Below are 21,846 nucleotides of genomic sequence, written 5' to 3'. Positions count from 1 at the left end.
GTACTGAGGGAGAACGGAGCAGAGAGAAGTGTAATAATCTAACTGCGATGTAAGGTGACAACTTCCAGATTTTCAGTGGATGTAAGAGCATACACAGCGGCAAATTATTCATGTGTAGGTAAAAGTAATGCATTTAACACTTTACAGAGGTAAAAATACAAAAATATATCAAAATATACTTAAAGTACCAAAAGCGAAGGTACTCATTATGCAGAATGGCCCCTTTCAGAATCACTGTAGCCAAGAAATAGTCCAGCACATAACCCCTGTAAAACCACACTGTCCACTGTTCACTGTACACTGTTCATCTGCAAATTAAACAAACAAGATATAAAATGTTAATGAGTGACCCTCAGAGATGCTTCTAGACATGTTTGTGTTTAACTCTGGACAGAGTCAGGCTGGTTGTGCTCCTCTGCTTTCAGTCTTTATGCAAAGCTAAGCTCACTGTCTCGTAGCCTCATAGTGTACATCAACGAGTGTCATCCACTTTCTTATCTTACTCTTGGTGTGTAATAAGTATTGGACTGGCCCTTAAAAACAAGCAAAGGAACCAAAACCAAAAGTACATGCATCTGATTTCTGATGCAAAAATGGCTTTTTCTGAAATCAAATTCATTTTTTCTTGATAACAGAGCAGATGTCTGCTCATTCCATTTTAAGATGCATGCACTCATTCATAAATCCCCTCAATAAGCAGATTTCATTGGAAATAATTCTTCCTCACTGGAGGAGGTTTTCAGTTATTTTAGGACTCAATTATAGGGCGAACAGAGTCATTAAGGAGGAGGAGAGCGAGTTGTGTTTTGTGTAAGAGGTAAAAGTAATATCAGTAATTCCTGCCTGCAGCTGAATGAAATACCTCCACTAGCCAGCCTCGGGGCTATAGCTTGTGTGCTGTAAATGTATTCATAACCAAAGCAAACCAATTTAACAAATTTAATTTAGTTCATGTCAAGCATACTCAATACACTAATATATGAGATGGCGGGAATTCAGTGCTCTCTTAAATAAAAACAAGACTAAAATGCACATTTTATTCTAATGCAATTGCTGAGTCTCTGGTAAAAGCCGACCATAAGGTGAAACACTTTCCAGGGGAAGCATTAGACTAATGTAATCCATCTGAACAGCTCTGGGGACAGAGGCAGGAAGATAATCAGGTTAGAGTCGGTGAAATACACAACGCTGGGCATCATAAATTGGCCTGGAGGAGAGGGAAGCTGCCGGATAAACACTGACGTGGCGGCACACAGTGACATCGGCTGCACGCCCAGCTGAGTCTGGCCCCTTCTGGTCATTAAAGTTAATGAGTTCAGGCTCTCAGCACCGCGACGGCTGTCAGCGCAGTGTGCACACAGCAACAACAATAACAGCAAGGACAACAAGTGTCTGGAGGCTGACCCGATCAAACACACATTGTGGTTATCATGTTCCTGCCATGCTTTGGTAGGATCTTAGACGCCGTCAGGTTAAGATGTCTCCCTGCCTGCCCACGTGAGCTCAGGTCAGACAGAGGCCACGCTAACATCGCACTTCCTTAGCATCAAAATCAAAGCATCAGAGGTCAGGACTTTATTAAAAAATACTATTTCTCGGTATTTGTTTTACCGACCGTGGCAGCCTGGCTGGTATCGCCTGAGTCTGTGTGTCTATGTCATGGAACAAAGATGTCCTATTGTAGCAGGAACTATTGTGCCAGAAGAAGGGAAGTAGTAGTTCTCTCTTTATGATTGCTTTTCACTTCCTCTCTTTCTCCGTTTCCTACATTTTTTCCTGTTGACCTGTGTTAATTAGTCCCTGTCTATTAAAGCCTGTGTTTTTCAATTAATATTTGTCAGTTCGTCTGTTCAGTTTCCCCCATGTCAGCACTGTATCTCCTGAGTTCCTCATATTCCTCATGTTCCTACCTCTTCCTTCCCAACGCTTCTTTAGTTTGCACTTAATTCTGGGATTTGCCCACGCCTGCTTCTTCTGTTTGTTGCCTTTCGTTGCCATTTTTGTGCTTTGACTTTGTATGTCTTGGACTTCGGTTTACAGCTCCATTTTAATTAAGCTCTCAATTTGCTCCAACCCTGCCTGCCGCCTGAGTGTCTAGCCTTTGGGTCCTCATTATTTCTGTAACACACATATTCATTTTAAGTCATGGAACACTATATACCAGTTTCAATCATTTCGGTTCAATCGTAGACATCAAGTAAAACTGGAGACCCTCTTTCGATGGGATCACATCAGCCACGATGTAAAGTCAGTCTGTATGGTGCAGTGGACCACACGAGAGAAGCCAGTGAGTTTGGTGAACAGATGAACTGAGCGATGTTCAGTGTTGTGCATCGCTAATTATTTCAGCAAAATAGGATGGCCAGGTGAGAGACTACTTTTCAGCAGTGATCTGTGAAGGAGACCTCCACTGTCTGTGTTTATGTCATGTTACTGAAATGTTGACTGTAACTGGAGCTGGAGGGAAGACACACACACACACACACACACACACACACACACACACACACACACACACACACACACACACACACACACACACACACACACACACACACACACACACACACACACACACACACACTCCTTGTGTGCTCTCCTTGCTGGCTAACATTAGCTCACAGCTAATGTAGTAAAGTAATCTGGCTGTTCGTGACAGATAAACGTTGCATGAGTAGGGCCAATAAACGCAAATGACCCTGAGCTGGTGATTAATGCACTATTGAATAACCACCGCTGCTGATGAAAATCTATTTATCTATGTGACTCAGACGCAAATGTTCGCAGCTGGAGTCAAGTTCTAAAGTTTCATTCGTGTTAAGTTTAGTCCTATTTGCTGACTTTTCCATCCCAGAAGCACAGCAGTGACTAAATGTTAGCTTGAGTAAACTTGTGGATTGTATGGGCACATTGTTGCCATAATGTCTTTTTAACTTTGTAGAAGTGAGCTACAACTGTGCTTTGGGTCAAAATGTTTTTGAATATATCATAAATTCATATTTTGGAATCAGAGTTTAAGCAGCAGCTAACATACAGTTGCACTAACACAAAAACAAAGAGTCTGAGCTGCAACAGCTGTGTTAGGCGTGATGGTTTAGTGTCCATATAAAATGTGGTTCCATCTCCAGATCTGTGAGTTAACCATGCGTCTGAAACACATGCAGAAATATCTCCTCATCATTTTTTTTTTAATCTGAACTGCTCTGTGGTTATTCAGAGAGGCAGCAGGGGAGGAAGAGCTGTCCAGAACATACAAGGATCTAACTGAATATGACAGGATGAAATGAATCACTGCGTCTGACACACTGAATATCATATATGAGTATTAACTTAAACTAACAAAGGTATGACACATTAAAAGGTTGGTGTCAGATCGGCTAATTCTGATAAAGGTAAATAGGAAGATGGTACATGCTGACAAAGAGTGAGATGGAGGTGACAGCGATCACAGTAAACCTTCTGATTCAGGTCATACAAAGTTTTAAATTAATGTATCTACAGCTGATTATCACAATCCTGGGAAGTTACAGAGAAGGAAAATCAATAATAATCTCCCAGAGTTGAATTATTTACAATCAGTTAGTGAGCAAAACAACAGAAGATGTAAAGAATGGGATACAAACTAGATGTATGCACATGAACCTCTGGCAAAAACAGTTTCTTGACTTGCTGTAAATGTGAATGCACAGGGGACTGATGGCAGTGGAGGGTCGACAGCTAAGTAATGCTTTTGGGAAAGTAATGGGCCCCATTAACAAGGATTTGGTTTGTGGGCAGGTAGAAAGTCTTTAAGCCTATAGGTTCTGTATAAGAGCAAGGAAGAATATAAATGAACTGTAATTCATCTTCTGTGGTTAGCGCTCTATTGAGATAAATGCATGAATAAAGGCTCTAAATAAAACATGAATCACATTCATTGCCCTTGAATCTTCAACATTTACATCGTGTGTGTTTGTGCATGTGAGTAACACCAAGTAAATAGCCCTTCTATTTCCATTTTTATTACCTTTATCTGTGTAATATTTTAAAAAGATGCAGCTACACAGCCCTCTGCTGATCTCATACCTTGAACTCCATGGGCGTGTACTTCTCATTCTTTGGCGTGGTGTTGCCCTTGTAGTTGAGGTGGTTGGGGGTGGTGGGGTGAATGACGGCAGACTCCTGCGAAGGCTTATGGACACGCTGACAGTAGACGTAGATCAGGAAGGACAGCAGCCCCGCCCCGAGGAAACAGGAAACACCGGTGGCGATGAGGTGGATGGAGGTGAATGCTGGGGAACGAGGAAGATGTTTGTAAAGGCTCAGCATACATTATCACTTCCCACATCTTTGGCCTTACGTACATCACAGATTTCAGACATTCTAAATTAGAAAAGTGTATACAGATTTACAGGTAGTACAAAGGTTAAGAAACATGTAACTGCATTCAGCTCTGGGCTCTGTTGCATGTCTCTCTCTTCCCCCATATTATTGGGCTATATCTAATAATAATGTCCAACTAAAAGTCTTGAAAAAGAGTAGAAAGTACAACGAATGGTTAACATTTCTCTCGTTCACTTGACCATAACGTTCTTTTTCCAACACTTGATTAAATTGCTGGGTCACTGTCTGTTTTTCTAACATATTTTCAACCTAGAAAAAAAAACAGTCAAATTTCTGGACTATGCACCAAAATCAGCCTCTGAATACATTTAGCTGAGAAAAGAACCACACAGAATTATTCATACAGGTCGGCAGCTCAGCCAATATTACCTGAAGCTCAATATTACCCTGTTGATATGCTCATGCCGACACTGTTTGCTGTCTCTGCTCCCTCGAACACTGAAACACTTCCCTCAGCTAAACTTTTTAATGTGGTTAGTTTAGCCAAAATGTGTTTTTTCTTCATGTGTTGAATGGGGATCAGCTCTCCCAGCAGAAGAAGCTTCGTAGCTTCTCGTATTCTTTGAGCTCTGTCAAAGAGCAGCGCCCTTTTACACCAAATATAACTATAACACTATACTCCTTCTTATACTTTGCTTTGAAGGGTACATTTCTTGACCTGGGTCAGAACTGAGCTGATGAAATGCTGTCTGGCTGTGTGCGGGTGCTCTGAGAGGCCTGATCATATCTTTTATTCTTCTTATAAAGGAGGAAGTGAGGACTACTGAGCTGCACAGGGCCCAACAATTTTAAGTTGTGTGTGTGTTTCTCTTGAGAAATATAGTTGTCAACCAATTTTGGTTTGTCTTCAAACCAGGAATGTGCACTTGTGTTTGTGCTTTTGGTTTTGGCTATCAGTAACTTTGAGGTCAAGAAAAAAAATCTTTAGTTTTGACCCATGAAGCAACATTGCCGTAATGAACATGTTTCAATCATCCAGCAGCTGGACTCTCCCCGATGGCCTTTTCCAGGAACATCACAGTGTACATAATGTTTCTTCCTGTAAGAATTCTGAACGGACACGCACCATGAAAATGTACATATAATGCATGAAAACAGACATCTGTGGAGACAAGGGGGCAGACCTCGACATGCACACAGAAACAAGGAGAAGGCAGCTGGTTATCCACTTACCTCCACAGTGCTGGTCCTTATCAAAACCAGATGCAGGGAGAATGACTGCAGAGAGGAGAGGAGCACAGGGTCAGACACACACACAGGCATGCACACACACCCCCACACACACACATACACACATGCACACACACACACAGACTCTCCTTGGAGGAACAGCCACTGACTGCAACATCAGGGGAGTTGACACATGCAGAAACAAAAACAGTGAATGAGAAATTGAAATGTCATTTAAAATGTTGTCTAAACGGTTTGTGGAGAGGATTTTATTTTTTTTCTGCATCAGTGAATTCCAAAACTTTCAAGAGAAAAATGGGCTGCTGACTGAAAAAACAGCTCTGCTCCACCAGATTGAACCTCCCTTGTTGCTGTCAGAGACACTTGACGGCAGGACTATAATTTACAGCTATAGCGCGTGTTGTTCAACACAAATCCTAGAAGAAAAGAAGAACGGAGCAGGGAGGGCTGATGTGTGTGTGAGCAGACTTAATTGCAGCGCCACATCTCCTAATGAATTTTTTGGCCTAATTTTTCAGCTTCCTCTCAGCCGCCTCCCCTCAGCGAGTGACCTTAACAAATCCATCCATCGCTGTATTGAAATCTGCAATAAAATTAGATGTGATTTGGTGTTGTGACAACCCATTAATATTAATCGCCTTCGCCTGCTCTCATTAGGGATTCTGGGCGTTGAGAGGCCAGCGCTGGCAGGCCATGAAAGATCATTTCAGGAGAAACTTTGTGAGATCGTCAGCAGCATAACAAGGTGCGCCGGGGCTAACAGGGTCAACCACCAACCTGTTGGATTCACATGGACTTAATTATGGTTAATTAACAGAAGCAGATGACTTTGGCGCACAGACAGGATGTTGGCTGCACACAGACAAATAAGGTATGTTAGTGTATGTACATGGTTATGAGTGAGGATGGTGAGGATGGTGACGCTAAATCACTATAATACTTTGTAATTAATTGACGATGTTGGACAAGCTGTGTCCAAAAATCCAGATCTTTTACTTTGAAATGATACTCCGACCAACATATATTTGACCTGAAGGACGAATGAAGGATTGTGGGCTGAACCTGAAGCTCCCCCGCTATTAGATGGTCTGACTTTACAGAGACCGAAGCCAACGGCGCTAACCCTCAAAGCTTCCTCTTCCTCATATAAATATATATATATATATATATATATATATATATAAATATATATATATAAATATATATATATATATATTCCACTAACATCTGGATTTTGTCTTCCATGGGAAGAGGTACATTCAGCATTTGTTCATGGTTCAGATGACTCTGCGGTGGTAGCGTGTGTTTAGTGGCTGTGATGTGCGTTGGAGTTAAAGATGCTGGCAGATAATAAAGAGAAGTAGCCGCTGTAACACTGTCACTGGCTATCACCCGAGCAGAAATGCACATGTGCACCTCTAAACAGAGATGAGAGGGAAGTGATTCGGCTCCTTCATTTACCACTGTCATTATCAACCCTGGAAAAAAAGATGTAATCCAGACTGTTAGCGAGACTTCTTTTAAAGCAAGTTATAATGAGATTCGTTATCTGCTGCATTCTGCTGTTCTGTTTTCGTTTTGTTGAACATGAAAAAAACGAAAGGCAAACTTGTCAACTGGCATTTGTTGTCAATTTACTTTTTTAGCCAGTTTATCTGCATTTAAAAGAAACACACACAAACATGTGCTTGTTGTGGTGTAAAAATGATATGAGAGCTCAGATGATGTTTTCCTCTGACTGTTAGAACAGACTGACGTTTCTTTGTTATTTTTTTAACAACTACTTGTTGTCGACCATTTTTCTTGTCCCAAGTATGCTGCTAATGTTAAATCAAACAAACAAGTCTAAACCGCAGGAAGTGCAAAAACATTGTGTCCTCTGCTTTCTATGTCAAAAATACAAGCTTACAGACGCCCTGTTAGCTCAGTTGGCGGAGCATGTGGCCCGTGTGCAGAGGCCTTGTCCTCGCCCCAGCAGCCCATGGTTTGAGTCCGACCTTCGGCTCTTCGTTGCGTGTCACCCCCCCTCGACCGATAATGACGACTGCACAGGTACAGTGTGTGTCTGAGCGCTGACTGACTCACCAGGTATCTCATTGCAGTCTCTGCGCTGAGTGCTGTTCCCCACACAGGGGGTGTTGCCCTGAGCACCACACACCCGACTCCTCATCTGCAAGCCTGAATCATCGCACGCTGACCACAGTGACCAGGCCATCCAGCCACCTAAACACAGAAAAAAGAGCAATCAATAGAAACCCAGACAAGCACAAGACCGCATCGGACTCAGACGGCCTGGAAACCAAAGCGCCCACCCAAGCTGTCACCACCCGCGGCCGCTAACCTTCCCGGCAGGCCAAACAGCCCAAACACACCAAAAAGTGTTTGTGATGTAAACAGGATTGGAAAAGAAAACCCGTGGAGAGTTTGTTTAGTGCATAGCGGAGATGGTTGTCTCCCGAGCCAAGCTTTAGTGCTGTTTCCCCGCAGCAGGCCACCGAGCAGTAAACAAAGGCTTCAGCCCAAGAGGACAGAGAAAATTCCCAACTCTCAGCTCCTCCCTGTGAACCATGCACTTGCTGCACTCTTTCACCCTGTATTTAAGAGCACCGAAGTGGAGGGAGCACAGGCGACGGCAATGAAAGGCTGATGAAAAAGCTGGTTTGTTATTCAGGGTGCTCTCAAGTGTGCAGTTTTGGCAGAGGGGCCCGGGCAGAGGCCGAGGACAGGCCTCTTTTACCTTTCCTATCAGTCTGCTGCTCACCGACAGGCGGCTCAGGCTCCACCATCTGCCGCCTTCTCGCCGCACAACCGTCTAGACACACAGAAGCACACCGACCACCTCAATCGTGTTTAATAACCGTGCATCACCACAGCCTGCTTTAATTGCTTCATTTATTCCCATTTATTTTTGTCACCCGGACAACCTGCGTGATCGTACTGTTGAGTCAGGAGGAACGCCATTAGGCCTAAGGCTCCTCGTTAGTATTCTGTCCCGACAGTCCTTCCTGCTGTCCTCTATTACCGGCGGAGACTTTAATCAAATGACCTGCGACGGGGGCATCAAATATCCCCGTGACTGACAACCAGCTTGCCTCTAATTACACATGCAGAGAGGGTGGTGGCACCAGGAGGACCCCGATAGATGACTGACAGCGCGCCTGTCAATAAAAGAATGGACGAGGAGACGGATCTGGGCTCGCGAGGTTGCGAGCAGACAGTAGATCGGCGTAGGTCCAACGGGACATGTTGGTCCACGTCAAACAGGAAATGTTATCCTGATAAAGGAGCTGATTAGCATCTTGACAAAGGGAGAGGAAAAGACAAAAAGCCATTTACCTTTCTCTGTCCGTAATTACCATCAAGGCTGACTGTGAGCGTTACCCGCCCTGACAATGACAGTCGGGCTGATTCAAAATGGAAACGACAGTTAAGTGGAAACAACAATTTAATTCAGGCGGAAATCATCTGCACTACAGGGCACCCCTGTACACACACACACACATTTCACACACACACACACACACACACACACACACACACACACACACACACACACACCAGCAGACACACATCCTAAAAAAACACACACACATAAATGAAGGCCCCAGACATGATTAGTCCCAGACGTTTTTGGTTTCCAATGAATAAAGAAATTCTGAAAATCGCACTGTGGCGACAAAATGAAGGCTGTTTGATATTAAACTGTCAGCCTGAACGCTTATTTTGAGTATGCTGGACTTTTTCTCCTGTTGGATTAGTAGGCAGATCTCTCATGAATATTTCAATGTCCTTGTGGAACCAGAGTGGGAGGAGAGGGGGGGGGGTACACAGAGTGTTGTTATATATCTCACATCTCATCAACACATGGTGTGAGGATTTGGTTTGGAGGTTATCCTGGCGTCCCAAAAAGGAAAAAAAAAAAAGCACGCATTACACCTCCTCCCTGATGGAGGTAGAATCAATTATATTTGCGGTGCTCACACGAAACAACAGCGAGGTGTCTATCCAGAAAAAAAAAGTTGTTCTGGCACTGGATACTCCACAGAGCATCACACATCCAACAGTCAACAGTGTTCTGTGGATTATCTGCAGCACAGGTACTTAAACTTTTTACAGTTATTAAATGTCCACACATGAATTCAAAGTTCCCCAACAAATTAAAGGAAATTATGTTTTTCTCTGCTGACTTTGAGATGGACAAGTTGCTGATGATGCTTGACATATTTTGTTGTGCAGTTATTGAATTGCAGGTAATTCTGGAGATACACTGCCTTAGCGTTACTGCGATTCCTTGGAAGGATATTTGCTTTTGTGATTAAAAAAAAGGAAAATTGAAGCTGCAAGCCACAAAAATAAAATTCTATTTGCCCCTATAATGCTTGGTGGAAGCAAAAAATCTTGTTATCCAATGCACACCAAGAAAATTAAAACTGAAAAATAAAAAGCTCCAGCTGGGCCTTTGTCAGACATCCCTGCACTTTGAAAAAGTCCACCATTAAAACAAGACTGACAACTGAATCTTGGTCAAATAAAACAGCAGGGCTTTTTTTTGGATAGTTTGGGTTAGCTGATTCTTAAATGTTGCCCTGTTTTGGCTCCATTTCTGCCCAAAACCCTGTCAAATCGTAGCTATACACTTGTGTCCTTTTGCTTTATAGCACCAGTATCACACAAGCACTTCACATACAGAAGCAATCAAAACTTCGGACATATTATGTGAGATTTCCATATTTTCAGCCTGGAAGCACAAGTGGATCAAGTGGAGAGGCTGGCACTCAGAGCACAGCAGGACACGGCACAGTGGGAGGGTACGTCCATGTCAGCATGGTGCTGTTTACACTGTCATATACCTAAGATCTGCTTTATTCATTAGGAAATGATGAAAGAGGCCATTTAGTGAAGCGGACAAAACAAAAATGACATGGTGTGGGATGTGACTGCATGCCTGGCGGTGTGATGAAAGGATCCCGAGCGGTGGAGGCATGACACAGTTTTTGAATTTGTGTGTGACCTTACCGTCGCATGTGTGTGTGTTACACAGGGCCTCCTCAGTGTGCAGTCCTATGCAGATGTCCCCTCCGTTGGCGGGTGCGGGGCTGTTACAGGAGCGCGTGCGTTGGTAGTGACCGCCGCCGCAACCCACTGAGCACTGAGACCAGGATGACCAGCAGGACCATGCACCTTTTACTGGAATATACACACACACACACACACACACACACACACAAATATAAATACAGCAGCTGGCATGTCATTCATAGCCCCAGATCTGATATACCTGACCTCTCTCAGACATGCTCTGAAAAAAAAAGCGCCCTCTTGGTTCTTTGTATTCTGTGTTATTTGTGTGTACTTGCAGAATTGGGGGGGGCAGTTGCACCAACTGAATGTATTGGACAGGTTTTTTATCACAAGGCTAGATGTACCTTGGCGAATTTAAACTACACTTCAACCTGTTGGAGCCCCGCTGGCTGACCTTCAGCAGGACTACAACCACATCAGAGAGAGTAAGGTCCTTCAAGTATTCAACACATTCTTTCTGTTCATATCCAAGATTATCTTTGCTTCATCCTGGCCTACAGCTGTATAGATTTACGGCTTCAGAGGGGACTGCTCATGTGTCATCTGTGGTTAACAGAGGAGCATGACTGACTGACTGACTGACTGGCTGGCTGGCTGGCTGGTTGACTCGTTGACTGGCTGATGTTCGTCTGATTGATGGACAGCAGTGGCGTTGCCAGGTAACATCACAGTGCTGCTCAAACTCTATTAGCTGAGTGGTTTAGTGTGACGCTGAGTGTGAGGCAGGCTGTGACCACTTAACTCTGACTAGCTCTCACAGCCTGCCACTGCTCTGCCTGACCGACTCTCTGAATAACTGGCTGCTTATCTGGCTGACTGAGTGTCTGACTCACTGAACGACCCACCTACTGCTGACTGACGTATGACTTGTATAACTCTCTTACTGGCTGACTTGCTGTGTTCGTTTACGTTCAGAAATATATACCACTCTCCAAAAACTTTCATTTGTATTGAATTAACCACATTCATTGCCAGCGCTGAAGATCTGACACTTTGACTTGAATCACTGGAACACAATTAAAATGAGACAGCAGGCAGGCATGGCACGTTTACTTCACTTTTACTGAAAAGATCTGGCTCAAGATGACTTGCGTAGGGATACGGAGATTCTACGATTGAGAAAATGTAGTGCCAAAAGAAAGGGCGGTCTGACGGCGATGTAAAGCGGTGTGAATTTTCCCCATACAATGTACACTTGAACTGTTTTAGGTGGTTTATTTAGCTTTTTCTCTGGATCCCGTTCACTGCAGTACAAAGCTGAGCGTCTGGGCTGGAGCGGCTCACTACTTCTCCAAACTGAGGCTGCGCTGATCGGTGATTACAGTAGGGAACAGACCAACTATAGATATGTACTTTATATGACCCCACTTCAAAAAACACAAACTATCCCTTTAACTTGTATTTGTCTTGAAGTGACTTGAAACCTAGCTTGGACTGACTTAAGACTTGCCTTGGACTGACTTGTGTCTTGACTTGGACTTAAAACCTTTAAAAACAACACTTTGTCATGCTGATGTTCAAATCCCTTTAATTGTCACACCTGAAAACTTACTACTCACTTGCAGTTTGCCAGTGACGACTTGACAGTTGCCTTGAGACTGGCTTTTATTATATTTCACGCTGGACTTGGACTTGTCTCAGTTGATTTGAGAGGTGACTTGAATTTACACAAAGACTCAGTCCTGTGATATAGAGATTGATATAAAAAAACATGCAAAGATAAAAACTGAACTACTAATTATTTCAAAAGCCTCTAAAAGCTGAATGTGTCCTGTTGTCTGCAGGGACAGATCTGTTCATCTGATGTCATGTGGGGATTTTCACTTCAAATCAGAAGTTCTTATAATAAAACTCATAATTTCACTGTGATTCACCACCTGACTCAATGACACCCTGTCTTTACTATTCATTTCATTCTCCTCTGCAGGATATATTGCCCCCATCCTTTTATCTAATCTATCTCATCATCAATTACTATTTTGGACTCATTCTGTCTTTTGTCGGAGGCCTTGTCCTCCCCTGTCTGTCTCTTCAGGACAGGCGCAGTGAGACCAGTTGTGCCCGTGACACTCATGGCAAGGAGGCAACCAAGGTCGCCTTCTCTGGGTCTCCTCAGGTTACAGGAGCTTCAGTTGCTAAGCTAATCCCTAAGGTTGTCATCTGAATACCAACAACTGACATTTAAGTCGCACCTCAGGAATCTGATCAGCTTTGCACCAACCAATCATAATTCATTCATTCATGAGGTATGAGTCATGAGTATATGAGTCAAGCTCTTAGGAGGAAAGAGGACATTTTTCTAATGCCGCCCATTGCGTGAGAGTGTGTGTGTTTGTATGTGCGTGTGTTTACCTGTCCTGAGACTGGTTTCATAAGATTGGTCTGCTAGTCTGTGGCCAGCAGAGTTCTGGGTCAACTGATGCAGGTCTGATGAGGAGTTTTAAATAGATAACTTAATTTGTCCAAGGACTCTCTGCACTGCAGCAGCTGTTGGTAACCATTAGCTGATGAAGCTAATGATCCGCTCAGCAGTATTTTACTACCACCATCTCCATCACTCCCTGTCTCCATTTCTGTCTCACAGTGTGCGTGACTTTTTTTTATGAACCCATAAATATACTGAAGAAGTTAGAAAAAAGCCAAGATTTTCTTTATCTGCACTTGATTTAATTGTTGGTAACTTAATGGAAGTTGTTTTGGCAAATTGTTGAAACAACTTGATGGTAAAAAAAAAACAAAAAAACAGAACATGAAGTATTCATATCTTCAAACTCCTATCTATCATATGGCATGATTAAAGTTCACTGCAGATGTTAGTCGATTATTCAAATCCAGATTAATGCTTTTGATCTAAGTAAGCCTTATTTGGAGCAAGTCTTTATTTTAGTAGTGTTTGATATACATATCCCCACTACATTACAGTGTATCACAGCAAACATAGTCTATTGTTGAAATGAAAATAAACAAAATGATGCAAACGTTCTGTGTCAGATTTAAACACCCCAGCAGACTGAGATTTATGTGCCCATCTCAGAAAACCCTATTTTTCATCAAAGTTTTCAGTTACCAAGGTCATCCTGCGCCAGGCACAGCACTGACTATACTTCACATAACAGAAAGTGAATCCACAGTAGTGAAAAAAAATGTTGATCATGCAAGTCCATGAAAATAACTGAAAGGAAGAATGAATGGAGAAACTACAAATTGTTTACTGCTCTGGTGGTATTTTTAAGATTTCTGTATTCTGAATGGACTCCTACCGGTTTCTTTTTTTTAAAGGTTTGATTTGACTAATTTGATCTGATTTGTGCTGGTGATAGTTCACTCCTAATTAATTTAGATAAACAGGATTTAATATTACAGCGACATGCGTTTTGCATGGCTCCAGCCCTGTGGCCACTGCATCAAATAAATCTACACAACCTCTCTAGGCATGGAGTAATTGACCCCTGGAGATTCAAACATCCAAACAGTTTTGCCTCGACTCCCCAGCACATGAAAGTCCTGAATTGATTGGTTTTCTACTAGATAGTAAATTACTTCCCCTAATAACACAAGTGCAGTATTAAAGTATAGTCATATTGGACCACAGTCCGGCATTATTGAAGGTCCGCTCTGCAGCAAACATTTTCCCCAGGCGTACGTGGTGCCTTAATCCAAGGCCTCTGGCAGATGAGGATTTTATCAGGTTCATAAATGCACAAATTGACCTTTGCCTGAAACAAATAAATCCCTGGAGATAAGCTACAACACATTTAAAAGCTTATGTGAGAACAAAATGAGTGAAACTAAAAGGAAATCAATATGTATCACAGCATGAATGGACAGAATTAAAACTAGGCAAGATACTACATCCGGACCAGAGCTGTTTTATTGCTGGAAGACAGCTATTCAGTCAACTTCTCATTTAATGTGATTTATTCACCCAGCAATAACATTAATCCAGAGAATTTAATAGCTTTTGATGCCCACAAAGCATTTGATAGGACTGAATATTCCTATGGGGTCACAGTATTTTAGAAGCTTGTCTTTGGCTCCACATTTTGCTCCTGGATTATAATTTTGTACACCTCAAGCATTCATAAGAACAAATAACAGAATTTAAAAACATTTTCCTTTCTTTTTTCTGGAGACAACACAGGGTGGCCCGCTGTTCCCAAAAGTCATTGAACCCCTCATAATTATGCTAAAATATACTGTTATTTCAGTTACATAGAGGGATCAGCTTGGCCAGAGTATATGCAATATGAATGGGCAACCAACCTCCGTAAACTGACACTCTGGGTCTCAGACCTGTCACATTAAGAAGCTCCAGTCCAGTCTCTAATGGAACAATACTCCTGAATCACTGTGTTCTTTGTGCCCCAATATCATATATTATGTATAACAGAAAAAATTACAGTTAACCATATTATACTCAATAAGCCCCCATCCTGTTAAACCTTCTGTCCCCTCAAATCTTTATTTGATCACATATCATACAGTGTTAAAGTGAAACTGGCACCCTGCATTTAATCCATCCCGAGGGAACAGTGGGCATGGGTCAACCCTCGCACATGACGACCTACTCCAGCTCTTAGCCAGTGCATTTGGTCAAGGGTAATGACTGGAGAATCAAACTGTTTGATCGAGCTTCATAAAATACTTCAACGTGAGGCATCAAGTAAAGGTTATTCCTCCAGTAGTAGACTGGCGAGAATGTACCTGGGGTTGACTGGTCTTGATTTGCCTAGCTGAATATGGACTCACTTTAGTTTACAGTGGTAAAAATCAGGTAAAGTCCTTAGATTTTTCCACAATATTGGCTAGAAGGCTGAAACACCACTGTCCTGTAAACACTGGGTAAAAAAAAGGGATGGCAAATGTCACACCTGAGCACCTTGAATACACCATCACTATTCAATCAGATCAGAGGCAGCCATTTCTGAACACAAATTGCCCATGACGTCACTCACCAGGACACGACTGGACGTTACAGTCTTGGTACTCCACAGGCGAGCCGCGGCATGCAACAGGGGCACTCTTTCCCTCTGGTCCGGCGCACGTTCGCCGACGGGTGCGGTAGCCTTTGGCACAGCTCTGCGAGCAGCTCGACCAGGTCTCCCACGACGACCAGCCGGCGCCCGCCACTCTCACCACCGGTGTCTTCAGGAGCTCCTCGACGAGGGCTACAGAGAGAAAAAAAAAGACCAGGTAAAATACATTTCCAGATGAGATGAAAGTCACAGAAGTGTATGCAGCGCCGTCAGACTGAGAGTCTAAAGAATTTAACATGAAGCGTGCAGACGCTTTGAGTGTAAGTCACACAGTGGATGCGACTTTGCCAGCAGGCATATTTCTCTGCTTGTCCTTCTCTCAAACTCTATCTGTGTCTCCTGTGCATCCCACAGTTCCCTGCTGTCACTGTTTCATCTGTTTGTCAGAGTCGATGCGGCCCCCCCAGGAGGCTGACAGGGGGAGACGGGTAATCGATTCAGGAGAGGGGGGCATGAAAAAGCCACCGGTGGGGAGCAGCGGACTGTGACCCAGTGTAGCTCTCTGTGTGTCGGTGTGTATGTGGGAGTGCTGGACTGTGACCTCGTCACTAACAGCATGGAGGGGAGCTAACAAGTCTAACGGGGGGCCCGTTCACCATGTCAGGCTCTTACTGGAAGAAATCTTCACACACCGATGCCTCCTGTTCATACAGGCGGGAGACTATCTGTGTGAGGTAGCTATATGTGTCTCTGTGTAGATACAGATAACAGATTATTATCCTATTGACATTTCCCCACACATACACTAAAGAAATCTTCTCGGACTAATCTTTTCCTTCTCCACACATTTCCTTTTCTATCGACTTCCAATTAAAGCTGCAAAAATCCACAAAGATTTCAGGCTTTCACTATTTAATATATATATATATTTATATATATATTTTTTCAGCGGTCGCGTCCCATAGGTGGAAACTGGAGCGTTAGACTTGAATTGACAATCAGTCATCAAGTAACATTTTCACTTTAACGTCTGTTTATTCATACTGCGGCATCACCCCGGGGAGTTTCTGCACTGATTACAGAATAAATGAAAACACACACCTCCATCCAGCCTCCATTTGATACTGTTTAAGCCCACCTGCCAAACTCACAGCGGAGGAGGAGGAGGAGAGCTCGGGCATGTAAGACTTGGATAACCAGTGCAGAGAGAACTTCAAGAGTGCAAAGGAGTATCAGGTGAAAAAAAAAAGGACCCAAGGGTTTGTATGTCGTCCACTCAACTGAGTTGACCGCACACAGCTGACTTCCAAAGATTTGTTGGTTGAGGTCCCTTTAAATGGAAATTCTAGTAGTTTTGAACCAGGGACTTTCATTTACATGTTTAGTTGTGTAAATGGTTAAAACCTTTCTTAAGTTTTTGAATCGGTCAGTCAATTTTTGTTAAACAATGAGATCCATTTTGAAACCGGAAATGCACAGATCAAGGTGAGTGGTTTCGCTTCAGGAGAATCTGCTTCAGATAAAAACTGAGCAGTACAACTTCTCAGATATCATGGATGTCATATCATGGATATTCACACACATCCTGAAACCAGATCACATCTGAACTTACTATCTGTCTCACAGGCTGCTGTGCCATCGTTGGGACAGTAGCGCGTCTCCACCTTCCTGCGTCCGATCTGCAGCTCGTGGGGATCGGACAGGTGGGCCCGGCACATGTAGCGCATCCTCTGCTCTTGACGAGCTCCGCCCTGAGTCACGTTGACGGGCATCCAGGGAGTCCAAGGCGTGTTCCTCTTCACCTCTGGACACGCCTCCAGGTTACAGGCCTTGTACTCCTGAGTGAGAAGGTGGCAGATGTCAGAGGGAAGTTTGAATATACAAAACCAGACTCTCAATTTGAGAGTTCAAAGCTGAGCTCCAGATGATCCCCAGTGACACTGACATTTAACAGGCATTTTTTGGAAACATGCTATCACTATACCGACTCTGACAGCTGAGCTACTCAAGGTCAGGAGAGAGGATCAAAAACATGTCTGTATTTATCTCTACTGTCACTTGCTTACCTCTTAAATGACTTCGCCCTCACAAGTGTTGCCGTTTAGAAGCACACAGTTAAAGTGAAATGCATATCAATTATAATTTTTCTCACAGAGCCACAGCAACAGCGTGTCACTGAAAGAAAATAAACTATTTTCTTTTACTCCTTAAACTGCTGCACGTCTGCTCAGAAGCCTACGAGCTCTGTCACAGAGGGAGGCTGACAGATGTTCTTCTACGTCTTTGTGTGTTTTTCTGTGTGCCTCCTACCAGTGCACATCCTGGGCAGCTGTTTCCATTCTCGCAGGTGCGGACCCTGGAATGGACGCCTCCCCCGCACTCAGTGCTGCACTTTGTCCAGGAGCCCCACGGGGACCAGAAGATTGGCTGAGGACAGGACACCCCTTCATTACAGAACCTGTGGAGATGGCAGCAGGGAAAGAGCAGGATTTTAAGAGGACTGATTGGAACAAAAATACAGATGTAGCGAGAGCCCTAGATTTGAGACTGGGGCTAGAGTTTGACTTGAATCATAAAAATGATGGATCAAGACTTGACTTACAGTTGACCTGCTTGAGACTTGATTTGAGACTTGAAAGCAAAAACTGAAGTGTTTCAAGTGTCCATTTTTGATCTGGTCAATAAGCACAGAACAATAAAACTAACAGCACTTATCAGAACAATGACATGGGCGCGCAGGTAGTTGAGTGGTTAAGAGTGCATGCTACATGTGCAGCAGACTCCGGTTTGAATCCCAGCTGGGAAACCTTTGCTGCGTGTCACATCCCCCTCTCTCTCCCATTTCCTGTCTATCCACTGTCAATTAAAGGTGTCTATGCCTGAGATATAATAAGCCTGAGTTTAGAATTTGACTGGGAGAAGATATGATCACTGCAGCGACTCCACTGACACATCCAGTTCCTCTCACCTCTCATCTCTGCTCGGCCCCACACACACACGGCCGCCGTGTCTGGGTGACGGGTTGTTGCAAGAACGCTGGCGCAGCTCGAAGCCCGTACCGCAGGTTGTACTGCACTGTCCCCATGACGACCAAGGCGTCCAGCCTCCATTTCTATGGCAACAGACACAGGAGAAAGTATTAGCAACCTGTTTCACAATGCTTCCAATACCTGCATAATTATTCACCATTCTTTTAGTGTTATTCTTTCCGGGGGGGGGGGGAATGCTTTTTGGCGCTGTCTGATCATTACTGTGATACCGAGCTTCCAGAAACAGAAACACACAGGGAGCTCATTCTGACTGGGAGACATTCATTCAATTTGCTTAAGTGCTTTGTTCCTGGGTAGCACTTCTCATGATTTAATTGCCACTTTCTGCAAATGCACAATTCAATTTCGACACCAAGGATTAAATCTGGCACAGCTATCCAGTGGGATGGAGGTGACGGAGCTCTTCGTCTCTGCTCTGCTCTCTGTAACACTGATTGGCCATTCCCCTGCAGACAGAGGTGCTGAGAGGTGTCACAAGGAGAACCTGGATGTCACCTACATTTTCTAACAAGCTTCCTCAAGTTCATGATCTTTGTCTCGTTCTGTCGGTGTGTAAATTGTGTCCTGCAGTGGATGCTTCAAAGTCAATCAGGACATTGCTTCTACAATAGCAGAGTTTAAGAAAAGATTGTTAGAATCCTCCTGATCCTGGACCAGATCTCATTTGCAGAATAACAGGTTTTATGTGCTCAATCATAGCGCCGTAATAATTTAAACTTGTGCTGGGCCAGAATACATCGTAGGCTCACCAAACCTTAATCTGTGCTGTATATTTATTATCGTACACTGCAAATCCACAGTTTCTGCTTGGCTTTAGGAAAAGTACATTCAATAAGGAAAAACACAGAAGTGTTCCACATAAGCAACAGTTAAAATTAATTGAAGAGAATAATAGAAATGAAATAAAATACAAAAAGACAAGAAAACAACAGCCAAGGAATACAGGTACAGGACAGTAAGACCAAATGTAGCAGAGGAGAAATGCAGCAGAGAAAAGAATAAATCTGCATCGTCACTTAAAGCAGCCTCACTATCTTTTGGCTCTGACCTGAGGAACTACAGACCGACTGCTTCCTAAAGATCTCAGGGACCTGCTGGGCTTCTGTTCTTCAAGCATATCAGAAATGTAATTTGCCACGAGGCATCTTAAGTAATTTATAGAGTAGCAACGGCACTTTAGAATCTGTTCTATAAAGATTTAAGGGGGAGATTGAGTGTCCTCTGTTCTCCCGGTTCTCCCGGGCATTTCTCAGTGTGCTGCAGTTCTTCTAATTATCAGCTTCAGAAGACAGGAGAGAGACTGTTGCAACATGCTGGATATGAAGGAATTGAGGGGCTTCTCTTAATCTTGTCTGGACATAATACTGTAAGTTCTTGTTTTCATTTCAAAAGGCAGATTTAGATATTGCCTTGATATGATGTGGACATTGGGGTCGATACTGTTCACTCCCTCCTCCATGTCAGCTCATACAGTGATTACTTCCTTGTCAACATGTTTGCAATTACCGCATCAAATTTGTAATTAGTATGTAACCTTTATGTTAAACCTTTATTGTCAAATATGCCCCAAAATGAAAAAATACATGTTATTGTGAAGATTATGCGTGGTGGTGGTCGTCAGTCTCTTCCCCACCTGGAGCAGTTGGAGACTTCGATGGTGGGGCCCTCGCAGTTCCTGCCTCCACACCGAGGGGTGGGGCTGTCACAAGACCTGGAGCGGCACAAACAGGAGCTCATGCCATCCACACCGTCATCATTGTTGCAGGGTTGCCATGGCGCCCAGGGTCCGAAGACCCCATTGGTCGTTTGGTTACGCAGCTGGAAAACAAACATCAGCCGTGACGAGAGTGAGGTCGGACGGTTATTAAACCATCCAGCAGCTCAGCGTGGAGAAGAAGTAGGTACAGAGAGCAGGACGTTTACATCTAAGACAGAAAGTAAATGTTTTCAGAGGATTATGGAGGGAATACATTTACTGCACTTCACTTCATTTCAGCCCAGTTGAAATCAGTATAATCTTATCCGGTCCATGTCCAATTCACCTAGTGCTCTTCCTCTGCCAGTCCTAAATCATCTCTGTCTTGTACAACACATGCTCATGGTCGTTAGTCATAGATGACACCAGCTGCTGTGACATATGTGAGATGACCTCAACAGGGCGCCGGGGAGTGGTTTCCCCCTGAGGACAGATGTGACACCTTCCTCACGGTGAATGCTGCAATGACGTTATTCTTACCGGACAAACGGTGATGTTCTGTTTCCACTGGCTCATGTTGGAGCTGTCCTCCAGTGTGGTGCATCTGCGCTGCCTGAAGTCCCAGCCGCAGTAGGGGTCCCTCGCCTCCAAGCACAGCCTGCAGGGGGCAGAGAGAGGGAGAGAGAGAGAGAGAGAGGGAGAGAGGGAGAGGGAGGGAGAGGGAGAGGGAGAGGGAGAGAGAGAGAGAGAGAGAGAGAGAGAGAGAGAGAGCGAGAGAGGGAGAGAGGGAGAGGGAGGGAGAGGGAGAGGGAGAGCGAGAGGGAGAGGGAGAGAGAGAGAGAGAGGGAGACAGAGGGAGAGAGGGAGAGAGAGAGAGAGGGAGAGAGGGAGAGGGAGGGAGAGAGAGAGAGAGAGAGAGAGAGAGAGAGAGAGAGGGAGAGAGAGAGAGAGAGAGGGAGAGAGAGAGAGGGAGGGAGAGGGAGAGGGAGAGGGAGAGGGAGAGGGAGAGAGAGAGAGAGAGCGAGTGGGGGAGTGAGTATAGTGTAATTGATAGAAAGGCAGTCAGTTTAACATCTGTGTTCCCTGAGAGATGGAATATAATCACCCAAAAATATCAAATAAATAGATGAGCAAAGGAGAAAGGGCAATTTCTATGACTGAGGATGATACATTTTTCACAGATTCTAAACACCAAATTTAAACAACATTTTCTCCAGAGAAAAAAGGAAAGAACTGCCGATGCAATCAGAATCAAACGATAAGTAAAGATAAGCAAAGCAGAATAAAACTTATAATAAAACAGATAAAAGGAGCAAAGACACTGGCTTCATTGTCTGATTTCTCTCTGCCTAAACAAACTACTAAAACTCTCTTTGTTTTCATGACTGAATAAACGGAACAAACAAACTGACCTTAAAGGACAACATGGTTTCCTACTGTTTTACTTTGTTTACATGTGGCCGACCCT

The 21,846-nt window shown here is 43.7% G+C and overlaps 1 protein-coding gene across 4 annotated transcripts in view; it reads right to left on the bottom strand.

Moving 5' to 3' along the window:
- sema5ba (sema domain, seven thrombospondin repeats (type 1 and type 1-like), transmembrane domain (TM) and short cytoplasmic domain, (semaphorin) 5Ba) overlaps positions 1–21,846 on the bottom strand; it is a 181,228-nt gene that overhangs the window by 3,536 nt on the left and 155,846 nt on the right. For 2 of the 4 annotated variants that reach the window (XM_037110216.1, XM_037110217.1), the window contains 11 exons: positions 20,919–21,036; positions 20,316–20,500; positions 18,601–18,744; positions 17,943–18,090; positions 17,245–17,470; positions 15,612–15,824; positions 10,591–10,761; positions 8,312–8,386; positions 7,660–7,797; positions 5,557–5,601; positions 4,066–4,271 (listed from right to left, as the gene is read on the bottom strand). In XM_037110216.1, the coding sequence (XP_036966111.1) occupies positions 4,066–4,271; positions 5,557–5,601; positions 7,660–7,797; positions 8,312–8,386; positions 10,591–10,761; positions 15,612–15,824; positions 17,245–17,470; positions 17,943–18,090; positions 18,601–18,744; positions 20,316–20,500; positions 20,919–21,036 (1,669 nt within the window). Of the gene's footprint in view, positions 1–188; positions 309–4,065; positions 4,272–5,556; positions 5,602–7,659; positions 7,798–8,311; positions 8,387–10,590; positions 10,762–15,611; positions 15,825–17,244; positions 17,471–17,942; positions 18,091–18,600; positions 18,745–20,315; positions 20,501–20,918; positions 21,037–21,846 lie in introns of all 4 variants that reach the window. The other 2 variants (XR_005077041.1, XM_037110218.1) reach the window with 2 other exon arrangements.

The sequence above is a fragment of the Acanthopagrus latus genome, chromosome 9 (assembly GCF_904848185.1).
Source record: "Acanthopagrus latus isolate v.2019 chromosome 9, fAcaLat1.1, whole genome shotgun sequence".
Classification (NCBI taxonomy): domain Eukaryota; kingdom Metazoa; phylum Chordata; class Actinopteri; order Spariformes; family Sparidae; genus Acanthopagrus; species Acanthopagrus latus.
This window is presented reverse-complemented; position numbering and strand designations above follow the sequence as displayed.